Genomic DNA, 14,831 nt, shown 5'->3' on the forward strand with positions numbered 1-14,831 from the left:
TTTATATGACGTTATAATGATTGACAGACTAAACTGTAAAACGATTAGACAACAACTGACTTACTAAGAATAATACCTATTGCTTATATAATCTACGATTATGATTATGATTTACGAGTTATTAAACAACCAAACTTTTTTTCTTGTGATTGACGTTTGGATAATTGGAGTTCTACTGTATCAAAATTTCGAGAATATATCTGCTCAGCAATTTACAGAAAAAAAGGAAAGATCCTATATGAAAAACAAACGTTTGCATTACCACATAACCCCCTAATTGGAACAAAAAATCTCAGGGAGGTATATGAAAATATGCTCTCCAAGTATATTTAAAATTTCCAAAAATCAGAATTTGAATGGGTAACCCCATTATTAAAGAAAAAAGAGGATGAGTGTCTTTAGTGTATCTATCTCTAAGTCTCTTAGTTAGTTTTTAAAATTGGTAAGTATATTTCGTCCACCGAAGAAACTTAACTGGGTAGCGGCTAAAACTCGTCTATTGCCATGCATTCCCACGAGATAGGTGGTCTTGTGATGGGAGAAATTGACCACAAGGTAGTGGCACTCTTTGGATCCGTTAGCAAGTTACAATCTCTCGGTGGACAAAGAATAGTTACTTAATATTTTATTGATTAAAGTATTACATACATAGGGGTACATATCTTATTTCCTTCTTGATATAAAATTATATGTTCATTTTAATTCTGTTATTTTTAATAATTGAATACATAATTTACTCAAATTATCATTAATTATGCTCATTTTAGGAAAGCAGTGAATCTATTGTGAAAGACAAACCAAAGAAAAAAGTAAGTTCAATATTGTAAAATACATTTTTACAAATATATATATAATATATTATATTCAAATGTTTAACACACATAATATATATATATATAGCTAACAACAGTCATAAATACAATAATATGAGATAAAATTAAAATAAGATAGAGGTAATTTTCATCATTGGTAACCCTTCAGTTATATTGGGAACTATTTTCATAATAATATTTATATTTAGAGTTTTTTGAGCCATTTCACTGCTTGTGCATTCAAGTCATGAAGGTCTTGTTGGCTTCCTAGGAATGAGTGTAGGCTACACTCTGCAATGACAGGAGACACTCTGTCTATCTATTCTAACACAATATCCATAGACCCTAGTGTCTTTGGATTGTCTTGCTATTCAGGTGAAATATAATGGATTCAGATTTAGCTGGGTTAAGGCTTGAGTTTCCATTTTCAAAAGTATACTTGGAAAGTCTAGAACTTTTAATACTTTTTATTTTTACCTTTTCACTTATAGATTATTATTATTATTATTATTATTATTATTATCACTTATTATTATATTAAATATGCTGGTATGCTAATGCTATACTGTTGATTTTTTACATTATTCAGTTAATATTTTTTTTTATTTTATTATTAGACCCTTGTCTTGCACAGGATGTGGTGTTTTATTATATATCATTATTTATACACTAGAAAGAAAAAATCAATGTTCATTGTTCACTAATAGCCAAATTAAATTAAAATGTCTTCAATTATAATAACATTATCATGCTACGGGACACTGTTCATTTTTTAATATTGATCAAGCATAAAATTATTTTATATCACTGTATAATACATTTCTATAACTTTTCCAGGTTAATGCTAATAAGAATCATCAAACTGAATCAACAAATAGATATGAGGTATAATATATTTAGTTAAATAATTTGTAAATCCTTCTAAAACTTCACATTAATAATGTTTTCCATCTATTTTAATTAAGAGGATGTCAGCGCATTGTTTGTCTCTCTCGCTCTCTCTCTGATCCAAGTGCAACATAACAAATTTATGTTTAGCATAATCAACATTATGTTATTACTTTTAATATTATAATGAATAAAACCTATTATCAAACTTTAAGTTAATAACATTACCTGTATCTCTACATTCGCCATTTTATATATTTTTGATGTAAGCCATGAGCGTGTAAATTATTACAATTTAAAAATGCTTGTAAATTGTATAAAAATTAAAATATCGTAAAAAAAGCTAATGTAGGGACACAGGTAATGTTATTAGATCAAAGTTATATAATAAGTGAATTTACTCTAATATTAAAAATAACAACACAGGGTCGATTCTACTAAACATATATTTGCTATGTTGGGTGAGACCACGTGGGTCAGTCAGAGAAAACAAATAGTGCGCTGATATCCTTTTAAGAGGTTGTCGTACCCGCATAATATGTTATCTCCGTTTTTCACATGTATGACATAACAATTTTTTGTTTACCAGTTTCAATAGTGTGCTGTTAGGTTTGATATTAGAGTGAATTGACCTTTTATCAAACTTTTAGGTAAGAACATTATCTATGTTCTCTCGTTGGTTTTTATTATATTTTAGTTTTTAAGTGAGTTATGAGCATTTTCAAATATTAATATTTTACATACTCATAACTCACTTAAAAATTAAAATATTGTAAAAAAATATTGAGAGAACATAGTTAATGCTCTTACCTAAAAGTTTGATAATAGGTCAATTCACTCTAATATTATAACTTCCAGCACACTATTGTAACTGTTGAATGTAAATTTGGTATGTCATGAATGTGTAAGACAACATATGTGGGTGCAATGTCCTCTTAAGCCTACAGAACATGGCTTTTAAATTTTTTTTTTTTTTAAATCAATAAATTCTAAATACATGTCAAATAATAAAAATAATAATATGTTATAATTAATAAGTGACTTAAATGTTTTTTTTTATTTGTCTTAAGGATACAGAAGTCCTTTTCCCACCACCACCACCACCACCAGACAGTATAAAAAATTTACCTAAGACTGAAAGGGAAGCTCTCACATCAATGCTGATGTCATATTATATGAGTGGATTTCATACTGGTTTGTATGCTGAATTATTTTTTTACCTTAAACATCACATTTATTATATTAGTATATTCATATCATTATCATTGTTATTAACATTTGGGTCAATATCCCATAGAACAGTATGAATAGGTTTGTGGTAAAAATAGACAATAGCTTAGCAGTGTTCTCGGGAATTTTCAATATGGGGGGGGGGAGTTGTGGAGAATTTCTAGGAACATATGTAAGGGGACTACTGGAGCACAAAAAACAGATGCAGCTAATTTCTTAAAAACCCATGTTAAGCTAGGTAGGTAGAAAAAAGATGTATTCTATAGTTCTTTTATTTACCTCTGTTTTATTCTATTATAATTGTCTAATGCCGGGTTACATGAACAATCACTAAACATTTAACGAATCAATAGTGAGATAACTGATAATCCCTTAACATAATTTAGTGACCTGAGTATACTTAAGTATACTTAAATTTACAAAAAACAAAAATAATCATTTTTGAAATAATTTAAAAAATGTTTGATTTAGGTTTTAATGAATTATACAGCATTTAAACATTTTATTCATCAGTAATAATTTCCATTTAATAAAGGACTTTTCCAATGGCCAACACTGCCAAAATAGTGTTAAATATACTAAATATTTTATATTGTATTCAAATATTTAGCATATATTTTGACTTAAGTACAGTACATAATATATAATCCTTTAAAACAAGGGTTGGAAACCTGTAGGCCGCATGTAGCCTCATTGAAATTTTATGTGGCTTGCAAATAAAATTTATAATTTGTATTAAAATCACGAAATAAGATTGTATAATAGTATGGACTGGAAACTGCGGATTAAAATGTTGTTTGTAGATACTTTGTTAAATTAATAAACCAAACAGTTATGAACTTAATTAAACTACATTTGATACGACTTAAGTTTAAAATCAAATAAGGTTTACCTATATACTTATATTATACCTATATTCAAATTGTAGCCCATGAAAAATTGTACGTATATTTTTTGGCCCTTGACCTAAAAAAGGTTTCTGACCCCTGCTTTAAAATAATAATATAATAATTTATTTATGTCTTTAATTGAAATATGTTTCAGGATATTATCTGGGAATAAAACAAAAAAATTCTGAAAACTGAACTTATACGGATCAATCATTCCTAATTTCCTAATGGGTAAACCTATTTGTGAAAATTTATAAAATCTTTTGCTTGCATCTAATTAAATGTTAAATATTATTTTGTATTATATCATATTATAAGTGTTGTAAGATGTAAAACTATATAAGTATATAATTTTGTCTTATTTTATTAAATTTATTGGATTTGTATTGCTAAAACCTTTTATTTATGAATAAAACTTTTATGATTTTGGTACTTCAATCATTGTATTATAGTTAAATCATCCAGCATCCTATGTTTTTGTTCAGCTGTCTTATTAGACATGAACTAACTCTTACATAATGTCCTGCTTACCTGCATCTACCTATAAAACTATAGTAAATCAACATACTGAATATGCTTAGAATAGAAGGCATAGTAGGAAAATAGAGTTTAGTAGAATAATGAACATAGAAGAAGCCTATACAAAGATAAGGACTTGGTAAGTAACAATTGAGACATCAGGTAATCCCTGGATCAGTGATATTAACCATTGATTAACTATATCAACCAATCCTTATGTTATCGGTACCAGAAATGAGAAAAAGGAGTTTAGTATGAAATCATTATTAAAAAAATTGTTTTTCGTTCATTTCAAAATAGTAATTGTCAATATTATTTTATAATAATTCATAAAAATATATCTTTTTATTAATTATTAGTTGTTCTTCAAGATTAGTTTAAAGTTCACAATTTTTAATTACAAAGGTACAACTATCCAATTAATATTGTATACTATGTATAAAATATAATAATAAACGTTAAAAGTTTAAACTACCCACAAATAACATTTAAATTAAAAAAATTTTTATTTTTTGTATAAATATTTAATTACGTTCGAATTTGAACTTCAAATTTCAGTACAAAAAAAACCTGTGTGTATTCTTTAGATTTTTTGGTATGATAATAAATTGTTTTTATTTTAAGTACTTAAACATATATTGTGACTGTATTTTCAATATTTTGAATTGCTATATCCTATATGAACATTGAACAACTTATGAGCAGGGCTACGAATTAAATGCACTGAAAAGTGTTAGATATGCATTAAAAATTCAAAAATATATATTAAAATAAAATATATGGTATTCAGTGGCGCCGAACTATATTTTAAAAGGGGGGGCAAGTAAAAAGTTATACGGACTACCACCTCCGTTTATGCCTGCTTCAGTGCTGCATATGTATACATTAATAGCTTATTAGCAACATAATTCATAAGTAGTTTGCTGGGGTACCCACGGACCCCCACGACCCCACCCACCGAAAAAAAGGGGGGCGGTTGCTCCTCTTGGGTTATAGGTTCGGCGCCACTGATGGTATTTATAAAAACTGTTGGAATTAATGAATAATAATTAGAAATGGTTTATAAAAAAAATTCTTAATTTACATATTGGTTGGTACCTAGGCATATGGCTATATATTATTCTAACTTGTAAAAGATTACGAATGTATACATGAATAATGGATTAGTAGATATTATGAGAACAATCATGATTTTAGTATCGGTTTTATGAGATAGGTACGGGTTTGTTAGACCAATCTAGATTGAATTGGCCGAAAAAATAAAAATATTGTAAGAAAATAAGCATTAATATGAAGAAATCATGAAAACATGCAATGATATGCCCTAACCTATAACATATGCAAAATGAGATTTCGTATTAATTGAACTACAAATAAGTCAAAACAAATTTTGCCTGAATCTATTATGCAAATGCATTAAATTCACATTCACAACCCTGCTTTCATTAAATCTTCAAGGTTTTGACCGAGATAGAATAAGACTGAAATATAGAATAAGACAAAAAGTTTAAAACTGACAATGTCCGTAAAAAAAGAAAGAAGAGTCAAAATTGTATGGTGTATAGAAAATGAAAATATAAACATTCAGTAAAATGTTCATGTATATCTTCGGTTATTCGTTTTTGAATTACAAGAAAATAACAAAATCGCTACATGAGAAATTGAGAAATCGAGTGAATATCCAATAACTTGTAAAGAAATACACTTCAGACGTTCATAAAAATTGAATTTGATTTGCTTGTAGACATTTATTAAAAAATAAGTTTTTTAAATATAGGAAAACTCGTGGAGAATCTTGTATCACATTAAAAAAGAAGAATTTATATTTATTCTTAACTCAACATAATTTGCTAATTTTCGTGATTTTATCCATATTTTGTCAAAATTTGAACTTTAAATGCTTATGAAAAGAACTGTGACTAATGATTTTTAATATTTTTCAAATGTCATTGTATAACAATGTAGGCAGTATTAAACTTTCAAGCTTTTTTACACAACAAATAAAGTTTTATTGACATTCATAGATAAAAAGACTAATACAATTGAAAACTGAAAATGTCTCTAAACAGTTCAAAACAAATCAAAATATTTTGAAAATTGTATCATGTATAGAAAATGCAACTATAAACAACCAGTGAAAATTTCATATATTTCATAAACGTTCATTTGTTTTAGAGTTACACCAAAAACCAAAATAATTTCCGTTTTCCCTAAATTTGTATGTTGTTTTTCCCGGCGCTTTTGAAAACTATTGGGAATTTTAAATTCTGAGCGAAGCTAAGAATGTATTGATTTTACGCAATGATGTGTGTTTTTTTAAAAATTTTTTTTTTTATATTTGTGATCTGTCATCACCTTTTAGGACAGTAAAAGTGCTTAGATTTTTTTCAAGAATATCTTTTCTGATAGGGAAGTGAATCTAGTTGGTACTTTGGGGGTAAAAAGTAAAAATTTCCTAGTAGGTAGTTTTTGACTTATTTAATACAAGGCTCCTGATATATTGCTACAATAGCAGTTAAAAAATATTAAAAATACATAGGTACAATTTTTTTTGTAAGCATTTAAAGTTCGAATTTAAAATGTAATAATTATTTTGTAGTTAAAAATGTATAAAATGTTCAAACAAATTAAACAGCCTCTGCAACTGCAATTAATATGTAAAATTCCCCACCCCACTACTGATATTATAAAAACCATTATGTTAAAAATCTATAGCCTAATTACCAGTGACCACAGTAGGTGCCTTTAAACATTTAGGAGATTTTTTTTTACCCAATACGGCAATATCCAGGTAATTAATTACAAAAATATAGCGTATACGAAACAGGTACCTATATAGATAAAATATTATGGCCCATCATAATAATATGTGGTGCCGATATTGTAGAGTCTTGACTCTTGACCACAAGTAGATACTAAGTACCATGACAAAATAAATTTAGTCAAGCTAAGTACTAAGTAAGAAATAAAAATTAAGAAGAAACTACCTAATGGCTAGTACCTAATACCTATTATAGCAGTATATAGCATACAGGCTGAAATTTAAATAGTATTATTATTTATTGTAAACTGTAATATCTCGGCCTGCGGATTTTACATCGTTTCCGCGGCAAATTGTTCAAGACGTTCCTAACGTCCATCCATAATCCGTTGATAATAACGTGATAAGAGGATAACGGTTTTCGTAACTCGAGCGTTCAGACTTCAGATCCCAAAGAAACTGAGACTTGACTGTTGAATGTTGATACGACTTCTTTATACAGTCTTAAAATAATATTAATTGCCTTCTCGGTCAGCTTGATCAATTGTCACCTTGTCGGTATAACTTACTCGGAGCGGTCTGAAGTCTGTGTGGTTAGGCCGTTCGTGGTACAGCTGATTGTGTCGTTTCGGGTAAGTGGTAATAATTAATAACTACCTACCGACCGAATCTTATTGTTTCTCGAACCAGATATTCACACTGAATAACGACGGTTTAAAAACTTTGAACGAACCGGAAAAAATATCGACGTCAATATCAAATACTCTAGCATTTGTCGATATCCACAGTTTGCCGGAATTTAAACATTTATGAATCAAAAATTCGAAAACCTTCAAGTAGGTATTGACGTTCTGTGTTTGTGAGCATAATATTGTATGTAGACAAGTGGAAATAATATTCTCATTTTGTCGTACAATTTGATCATTATAATATCACTACACTATTTTATATTATTTAAAATGTTAAACCTTGTCAGTTGTCATCATCATTCATCAGTCACCATTGAATTTTGTTCAAACTTATCCAAACTTAATTTCCAACGTTTTTCTTATTTTCCATAAATAATCTACAGATTTTCAATGTGACAGTTTTTAACTCAATGATTTTGTATTTGATAATTACTCATAGACCATAGTCCACATCTACTGCCATGTGTGGTTGCTCAATTTATTTGTATCAAAAATTCATTATAGTTGTCAAATTTTAGCATAAAAGTGGTTGTATAATACTCAGGATTGTACTTGTATGGTTTTCTTTAATACCTATTTTAAATGTCTTGATTATGTGGGTACCTTTTTATCTACCAATTAATATTGGATATTCTAAAATTAACTATTTGGTAAACAATCTAATGAAACTTGTATTTTCTTTGTAATCATCATTTTAAAATGTCCACCAATTGTAATGGCAATATATTTCACCAACGCCAAAATATTAAAATGTGATTTAGTATTTGACAAAAAACTCAATTTAATGTTTTGAAATAATAAAATAATGGCTGATTATTGAAAATTCTTATAGCTACATAGTACATCCTTTAGTACATAGTTAATATTTTGTAATAAATCTATTTAAATGATAATATTTGTTGATTAAAACATTCATACATTAACCCAAAATGAATGTGTAAATTTACTGTTTGTTTAAAATAGCTGGATTTTTCGTTTCTACAATCATTATTATCATTATCTCTTTTATTACTTTATAAGTTATGTTCTTAATTCCACCTCTATTAATAACAAAATGTTACATCATTTTTTAGATACATCAATTATGAAGCCTCAAGAACTGTGTGATATTGATGACTTAGCTACATCTCTTGTTGTCGATGTTTTCCTCGGATTTAATACCCACAAAATGAACACAGAACATAAAGAAAGGTATAAATGTAAATCACATTTAAAACCTGTTATTGATGAATTCATAAAAAATCAAAGTATGAAATTAGCATTTGAATCTTTTTGGAATCGAAAGTATATACCTGATCATTTATTCAAAGCGTCTTACAAAAAATTAGTCAGAGACCATATTGAAAGATACATGGGAATGTTTTATTTGGATTCTGGTTTTCGAATTGAACCATGTTACAGATACTCTTTAGAGAATAAAGTAGGAGCCAAAGTAAATGCCACCAGTCATTGGCATAAAGATGGAATTATTAAACGATTAGTTGGATGTGTGGCCGAGTTGACAGAAAAAGAGGAGGATGAAATATTGCATGTTGGGAAGAATGATTTTTCAGTGATGTACAGCTGTCGCAAAAAGTGTGCTCAACTCTGGCTGGGCCCAGCAGCATATATCAACCATGATTGCCAGGCCAATTGTAAGTTTGTACCTAATGACAAAGGAACGGCCTGTGTTAAAGTACTCAGAGATATTAAACCTGGTGATGAAATAACATGCTTTTATAGTGCTAATTTCTTTGGTGAAAATAATGTTAACTGCGAATGCTGCTCATGTGAAAAGTTGTGTAAAGGAGCTTTTAAAACAAATGAAGAACAACCAAAATTAGGACGGTACAACTTCAGGCAAACTAATGGTCGAACCAATTCTTACCGGTCTCCAGATAAAAGCAAAAAAGTAAAGGAACCAAAAACACCTCAAAAGAAAAAGAATGAGGTTTTGGAACCTTGTACTCCAAATAAAAATCCTGAAGTTGACAAGGGTGAAGCTTTGCTTGGATCGCCATACACAAAAATAATCCAAAAGACAAGAGGCTTAGATTTGGACCAAGCGTCAAAATCACCAGAAAAGTAATAAGTAAAAAGAAAAAAGACATTGATTTACAATATTAAACAAACAATTAACCCAGTGGCAAAATTATTTTATAATTTATGAACGATTAAAATTATAAACTAAAGTATAATAATATGCATATATATTTCAATTGGAATTTGAATACTTTTTAGTCTAGCAACATTTTTTTTATATGTATAATTGTTTTTACATTATGATTGTTTGTATATCACCAATTGTTTTCATTAAGTTTTTATTGAGCAGTAATATTATATTTAGTAATCAGTAAGTAATTTAACTCACTAGAAGTATTATACATAACTCTAAATTTTAATTTTAATAATGAAATGTAATGTTTTGACAATAGTTTAACTTTCCTATAACTATATTAGTGTTTTCCTTTTATTAGGACACAAATATTGTAAAACTATAAATAACTTGTAAAACTATTGTCTCTGTCTTACTTACATAGATAGTTAGTTCTATATAACCTCACTCAGTAGTCGGTGTCTTACTCAGTGAGGTTACAGGTTGATAATAAGCTCTCACAACTTATTATTAATTTTTATTTCCTGTTCTTCAATAATAATTGTCTATAATATAGTATAATTTAGTTATAGTAATTGTATTATTTAGATCATTTAACTCTAAATAATTTATTGTTCTTATTGTTCAAACTTTTACTTTTTGTAATTTAAATAAGCACTAAATATTTTACCCATAATTCAAAGTATGTACAAAATATTATATATTATTGTACTACAGTACACAAAACATTTTTTTATCTGTGTCAACTTAAATTATAAAACAACATTGACTAATAAAAACAGTTATTAATATAATATAATATTAATACAATATGTTTTAGTAAGCGTGTTTTGAGTTTTTAAAATATAATATATTTGATCAATAAGAATAAAAACATTACAATTAACTGTATTAAGTACATTATCATAATATTATGTGCTAGAAGCTAGACAATACAAATTAAGAAAATGAACAGCGCTTAGGCAGTCTTGTGAAGATATAAATGATAATTCGACAATAATTTCACAACTCCAATCATATGTCCATATTATGTGCTAAATTAAGTGATTTTTTTTATAAAAAAAAATTAATCTCATACTAGAATGTTTAAGAAATATCAATATTTGAGTGTAAATTGTATCCTTGTGTACGACATTCTAATTTCTTAAAATAAAATTGAATATAAAGACTATGGTTTTACATTTAGAAGTTACAACTTATTAATAAGTTTAAAACTTTACGATCAAGAAAAACATTTAATCACATATAAAAGTAATCAAACTAAAATACTAAACGATCACAGCAGTGGGGACTTGTTCTCCGTGTTCTTGGACCTCGGTTATGTATGTACCAAGCAAAAATTGTCTATCTACATATTTTGAGTAGTGCACATTTGAATTTCTTGGTGGTTAAACATAATACAGTCGAACTTTTGATGATGATATCAACAGATCGTCATCATAGAAATTTGTTTCTATCACAATATTACCACTGAAAAAAAAATTTAAATGCATAATTATAATAAGCTTATAACTTAAAACTTAAATGTTTTTCTTATAAAAAAAATTAGGTATGTGTTAAATAGAGATTAGTAACATAATTTAGTAGACTAGTAAAGGCAAAACAATAATCAAATCATTTCTAAAGGTGTAATAAATGGTATCAATTATCATACAAAGTCTAAAGTAAAAAATAAAATTATTCGTATTATACTATTTAGTCCTATAAACTAAATACTATTAATTTAATAGAACATTTTATCATATAAGTAGAAAATTAATTTAATCAATTAAATCATTTAAAAACTAAATGAATAGTGTATTTGATCTTTTCTTGTACATTTTTAATTGTTTTAAAAATACATTTTAAACATTAAATATTTGCACCATTATGATTGGTGATAATATTATCATAATTAAGTACAACTTACTTTAGTACATTTGCAGGCATCATTTGTGATTCTGGTGCTGCTTCAATAAGCGACTGCCAAGTGTTAGTGGAGTTAGGAATAACAAAACCAAATTCAAAATACCATTCTTCAAGACAACGACCCTATAAAGCACGATGGATATAATATGTAAAATAGACTAACACAATAATGTGTAAGTAAACAAAAGATACTATAATAGTGATGGGTTTTAAAACAATATTGTCTAGTTTGTTACAAAAACATACCTAGTTTATGTTTTGTTTACCACTGCCTTGCTAAGAAAATTGGCCGACTTAATATCAGTAGATAAATTATGTTTTATAGAAATCCAAAATGGAGAATTATTTATTACAAATCGTTCTACCTAGACAATTTATAGATGCATACCTTAAACAGTACTTTTTGTTGTAACCTTAGTTTTTCCATAGGTTCTACAGATGAAAAATTTATCTCCCTGGATACAGCTCTACACTTCAATATCTTTTTTGGTACTTTGGCTTCGTGTTCTTTGTCGGGTAATGATCTGATAAAAACATATTTTAGAAAATTCATCATAACTATATTGTGTGAATAGTACAAGATTTTTTCATAATGTACTTACAGATCCTCAGTGCCTTGCCATAATACAACTCCCGTATCGGCGTCTCTTAAATTCATCCAATTGCTATGAGACAAAAAAATTTAATTTACATAAGTACCTATTGAACAATGATATCCTGAAAGTTCAACTTACACTTGGAATCCATTTAAAATGTCCTCAGGTTTTGGTCCCATTATGATAGTATTATATTTTATTTCCAATACAGCAGATAGTTCCCCTATTATTGGCGTTACTTATAAACAACGATCCGATCTATCGTTCAGACCGAGCGACAGGACATATTTTCGAACGATAAAATAGCGGCGGGAACAGAGATCAGAAAAAATACGATAGGTAGGTACTAGAAAACGATAAAATATAAAATACTGAGTGAACCTTTTCGACGTCCCGTTGAAGTAACGGGGAACGGGTGCGCCGAAAATGAGGTTCGTCAATAATGCTAAATATTAAATATTTATAAAAAAAAAATACCTAAATTATTACGTATTATTATTTTGTTATTATAATGATCGGTTATTTACGTCTATTATTATTATTACTATTTAGTATTGATAATAATAATCAGGCCTCGACGGGGGCCGAACGATTTCGGATTCCTGACGACAACCGCGAGTTTGCGCTGGAAGAAAAAACAAACATCGCCGCCCGTGGTTTCACTTCCACGGCCGTCGGGCACACGCTCGCGCGCCACTCGATAATTTGCTGCAGGCCGCGAGAGGGTGGACAGAGTCGATGCTGCGCGGCGCGGGAGCTTTGCGCTTTTGCACTTTGCAGCACAGGCCGCGACGACCGAACCCGATTATCTCTGGATCGATCGTACCTCCGAGCTCGACGGTCTCGCGGCATGTGTCATAGCTGTGTACGCGTTGTTGCCGCATAAAACAAGACGAACGGACGTCGTCGTACGATTATAGATCGATTATATTAATATTATCATATTAGATCGGTACCTGCATAAATAATATTATATCGTACCTTTTCCACCGGAAATGACGTCGTCATCCGTCAATCTACAGACCACCGGGATGTCGGACGCTGCGGAGGCTGTGGCGGCGGACGACGGGTCTGGGGCCGCGTCCTGCAATCGCAATCCGCTGCTGTGCTTCCTGTGCGAGGACTACTACAGCGATCCTTGCATCCTTATTTGTTTCCACACGTTTTGCGCCAAATGCATCCGGACCAAAAACCAGGAGGGCAAAATCAACTGTCCCCTGTGCGGGTGAGTGTCGTCTTCACACTGCAGTTGTTGTAGCCAATAAATAACGATACGGTGATAATAATTTACACACATGATCGATGGGTTTGGGCGGGGAGACGGGATGAGACACTGAGACCCCATTAACCTACTCATCGAAAATTATCTAATATTACCTATCTAGTTTTAAATTTTCTTAACACTGATGATGGTCTCCAATTTATATTATAGTATTATATAATAATATTATACACGTGGATATAGTGACGTTAAATACCTATAATAAATTGTTCTTAATATATTTTGTTTTATATATGTATACCTAAATATTTATTGATAATAGGTATTTGATTAATTGTGAAAATGATTGAGTAGGTATTTTCCAGCTATAAATTCCAACTCATAAATTAATTCAAAATTTGTTTCCTTTAGATATTTTACAACAGTTCTACAGGATTTAAAATTGGTCAGCTTTAAATTCTGCTGGTCAAACTCGTAATATTATTTATAATTTAATTGTAATTAATTAATATTGATTTGATTTAAATTGGTCAAATTTGTGGGTTATTGTATTTTTTATTTCCACAAAAATTCGGGGAAATTTCTAAATTACTTTAGAGTGAGTTATTTTATAAAAATTAATACCTTTAGGGAATATAATTTTTCGATTACCTATTCTTATATTTCTATAAAATATCCAAATTCGTGGAACTGAAGTTGTCTTAAACGATTTTTATACCTATATTGTAGAATAATATACTAAGTGTTTTACGAAGATGCTGGAGACTGGAGAGTGAAGTGTTTTAGAGATTCTTCTATAAGCCACGTAGTTCATAAACTGAGTAAGAGAATATATTATTATCATTATAATCATCGTCGGTCGTCGATTTTCGTATTGTTTATACAAAGGTCAGCATATTTATGAAAATAATTAACTGTGGCAAGTTAAGTTAATTCAATTAAATTGCCTTCAGTTAAGTTAAAAAAATTAACTAGATAAGTTTAAGTTGAGATTGAAAATAAACAGGACATAGTATTTTAGACGTGTTTTTTGCCAAACATACCAATTGATCTAATGAAGCGTTAAGAATTCTGAAAACAGATTTGAATTTGTCGTCAAGTCTACTTGAAATTGAATTTCCCACGTATTTTTATATTATTCCCTAAAATTCCTAAAAATGTCATATTAAAAAAAGAGTAATTTAAAAATCTGGTATTTCAATTTTTGGACAAGTTAAAATT

General features: G+C 29.0%; 4 protein-coding genes across 6 annotated transcripts in view; 3 read left to right on the forward strand and 1 right to left on the reverse strand.

Annotated features, from left to right (window-relative positions):
- LOC100169572 (survival of motor neuron protein-like) overlaps positions 1-4,254 on the forward strand; it is a 5,498-nt gene extending 1,244 nt beyond the window's left edge. Inside the window, 4 exon segments of the mRNA NM_001162360.2 lie at positions 768-809; positions 1,650-1,697; positions 2,771-2,894; positions 3,975-4,254. Coding sequence (NP_001155832.1) covers positions 768-809; positions 1,650-1,697; positions 2,771-2,894; positions 3,975-4,015 — 255 coding nt within the window. The 3' untranslated portion in view covers positions 4,016-4,254.
- Positions 4,255-7,510: 3,256 nt separating this feature from the next.
- Positions 7,511-10,707, forward strand: LOC100168226 (histone-lysine N-methyltransferase Suv4-20-like). 2 transcript variants are annotated; one of them, NM_001242642.1, is made up of 2 exons: positions 7,511-7,936; positions 8,863-10,707. In NM_001242642.1, the coding sequence occupies exon 2, from the start codon at positions 8,874-8,876 to the stop codon at positions 9,855-9,857; it is 984 nt and encodes a 327-aa protein (NP_001229571.1). In that variant the 5' UTR covers positions 7,511-7,936; positions 8,863-8,873; the 3' UTR covers positions 9,858-10,707. The 2 variants fall into 2 exon arrangements, with proteins under 2 accessions (NP_001229571.1, NP_001229572.1); NM_001242643.1 differs by having other exon boundaries at positions 7,511-7,732.
- Positions 10,708-10,712: 5 nt separating this feature from the next.
- LOC100159334 (retinal rod rhodopsin-sensitive cGMP 3',5'-cyclic phosphodiesterase subunit delta-like) lies at positions 10,713-12,919 on the reverse strand. The gene is given in 5 exon segments (NM_001242641.1): positions 10,713-11,354; positions 11,794-11,915; positions 12,181-12,316; positions 12,395-12,457; positions 12,527-12,919. Coding segments are annotated over 5 exon segments (444 nt in total). The 5' UTR covers positions 12,568-12,919; the 3' UTR covers positions 10,713-11,272.
- A 239-nt stretch (positions 12,920-13,158) lies between these two features.
- LOC100161382 (RING finger protein 207-like) overlaps positions 13,159-14,831 on the forward strand; it is a 21,092-nt gene continuing 19,419 nt past the window's right edge. For both annotated transcript variants that reach the window (XM_016804362.2, XM_029490652.1), the window contains exon 1: positions 13,159-13,613. In XM_016804362.2, coding sequence (XP_016659851.1) covers positions 13,384-13,613 — 230 coding nt within the window. In that variant the 5' untranslated portion in view covers positions 13,159-13,383. The remainder of the gene's footprint in view (positions 13,614-14,831) is intronic.

Source organism: Acyrthosiphon pisum, chromosome A2, assembly GCF_005508785.2.
Source record: "Acyrthosiphon pisum isolate AL4f chromosome A2, pea_aphid_22Mar2018_4r6ur, whole genome shotgun sequence".
NCBI lineage: Eukaryota > Metazoa > Arthropoda > Insecta > Hemiptera > Aphididae > Acyrthosiphon > Acyrthosiphon pisum.

Bases quoted from the DNA above. Each gene is read 5' to 3' on its own strand.
- LOC100168226 (NM_001242642.1), top strand. From the start codon at position 8,874: ATGAAGCCTCAAGAACTGTGTGATATTGATGACTTAGCTACATCTCTT.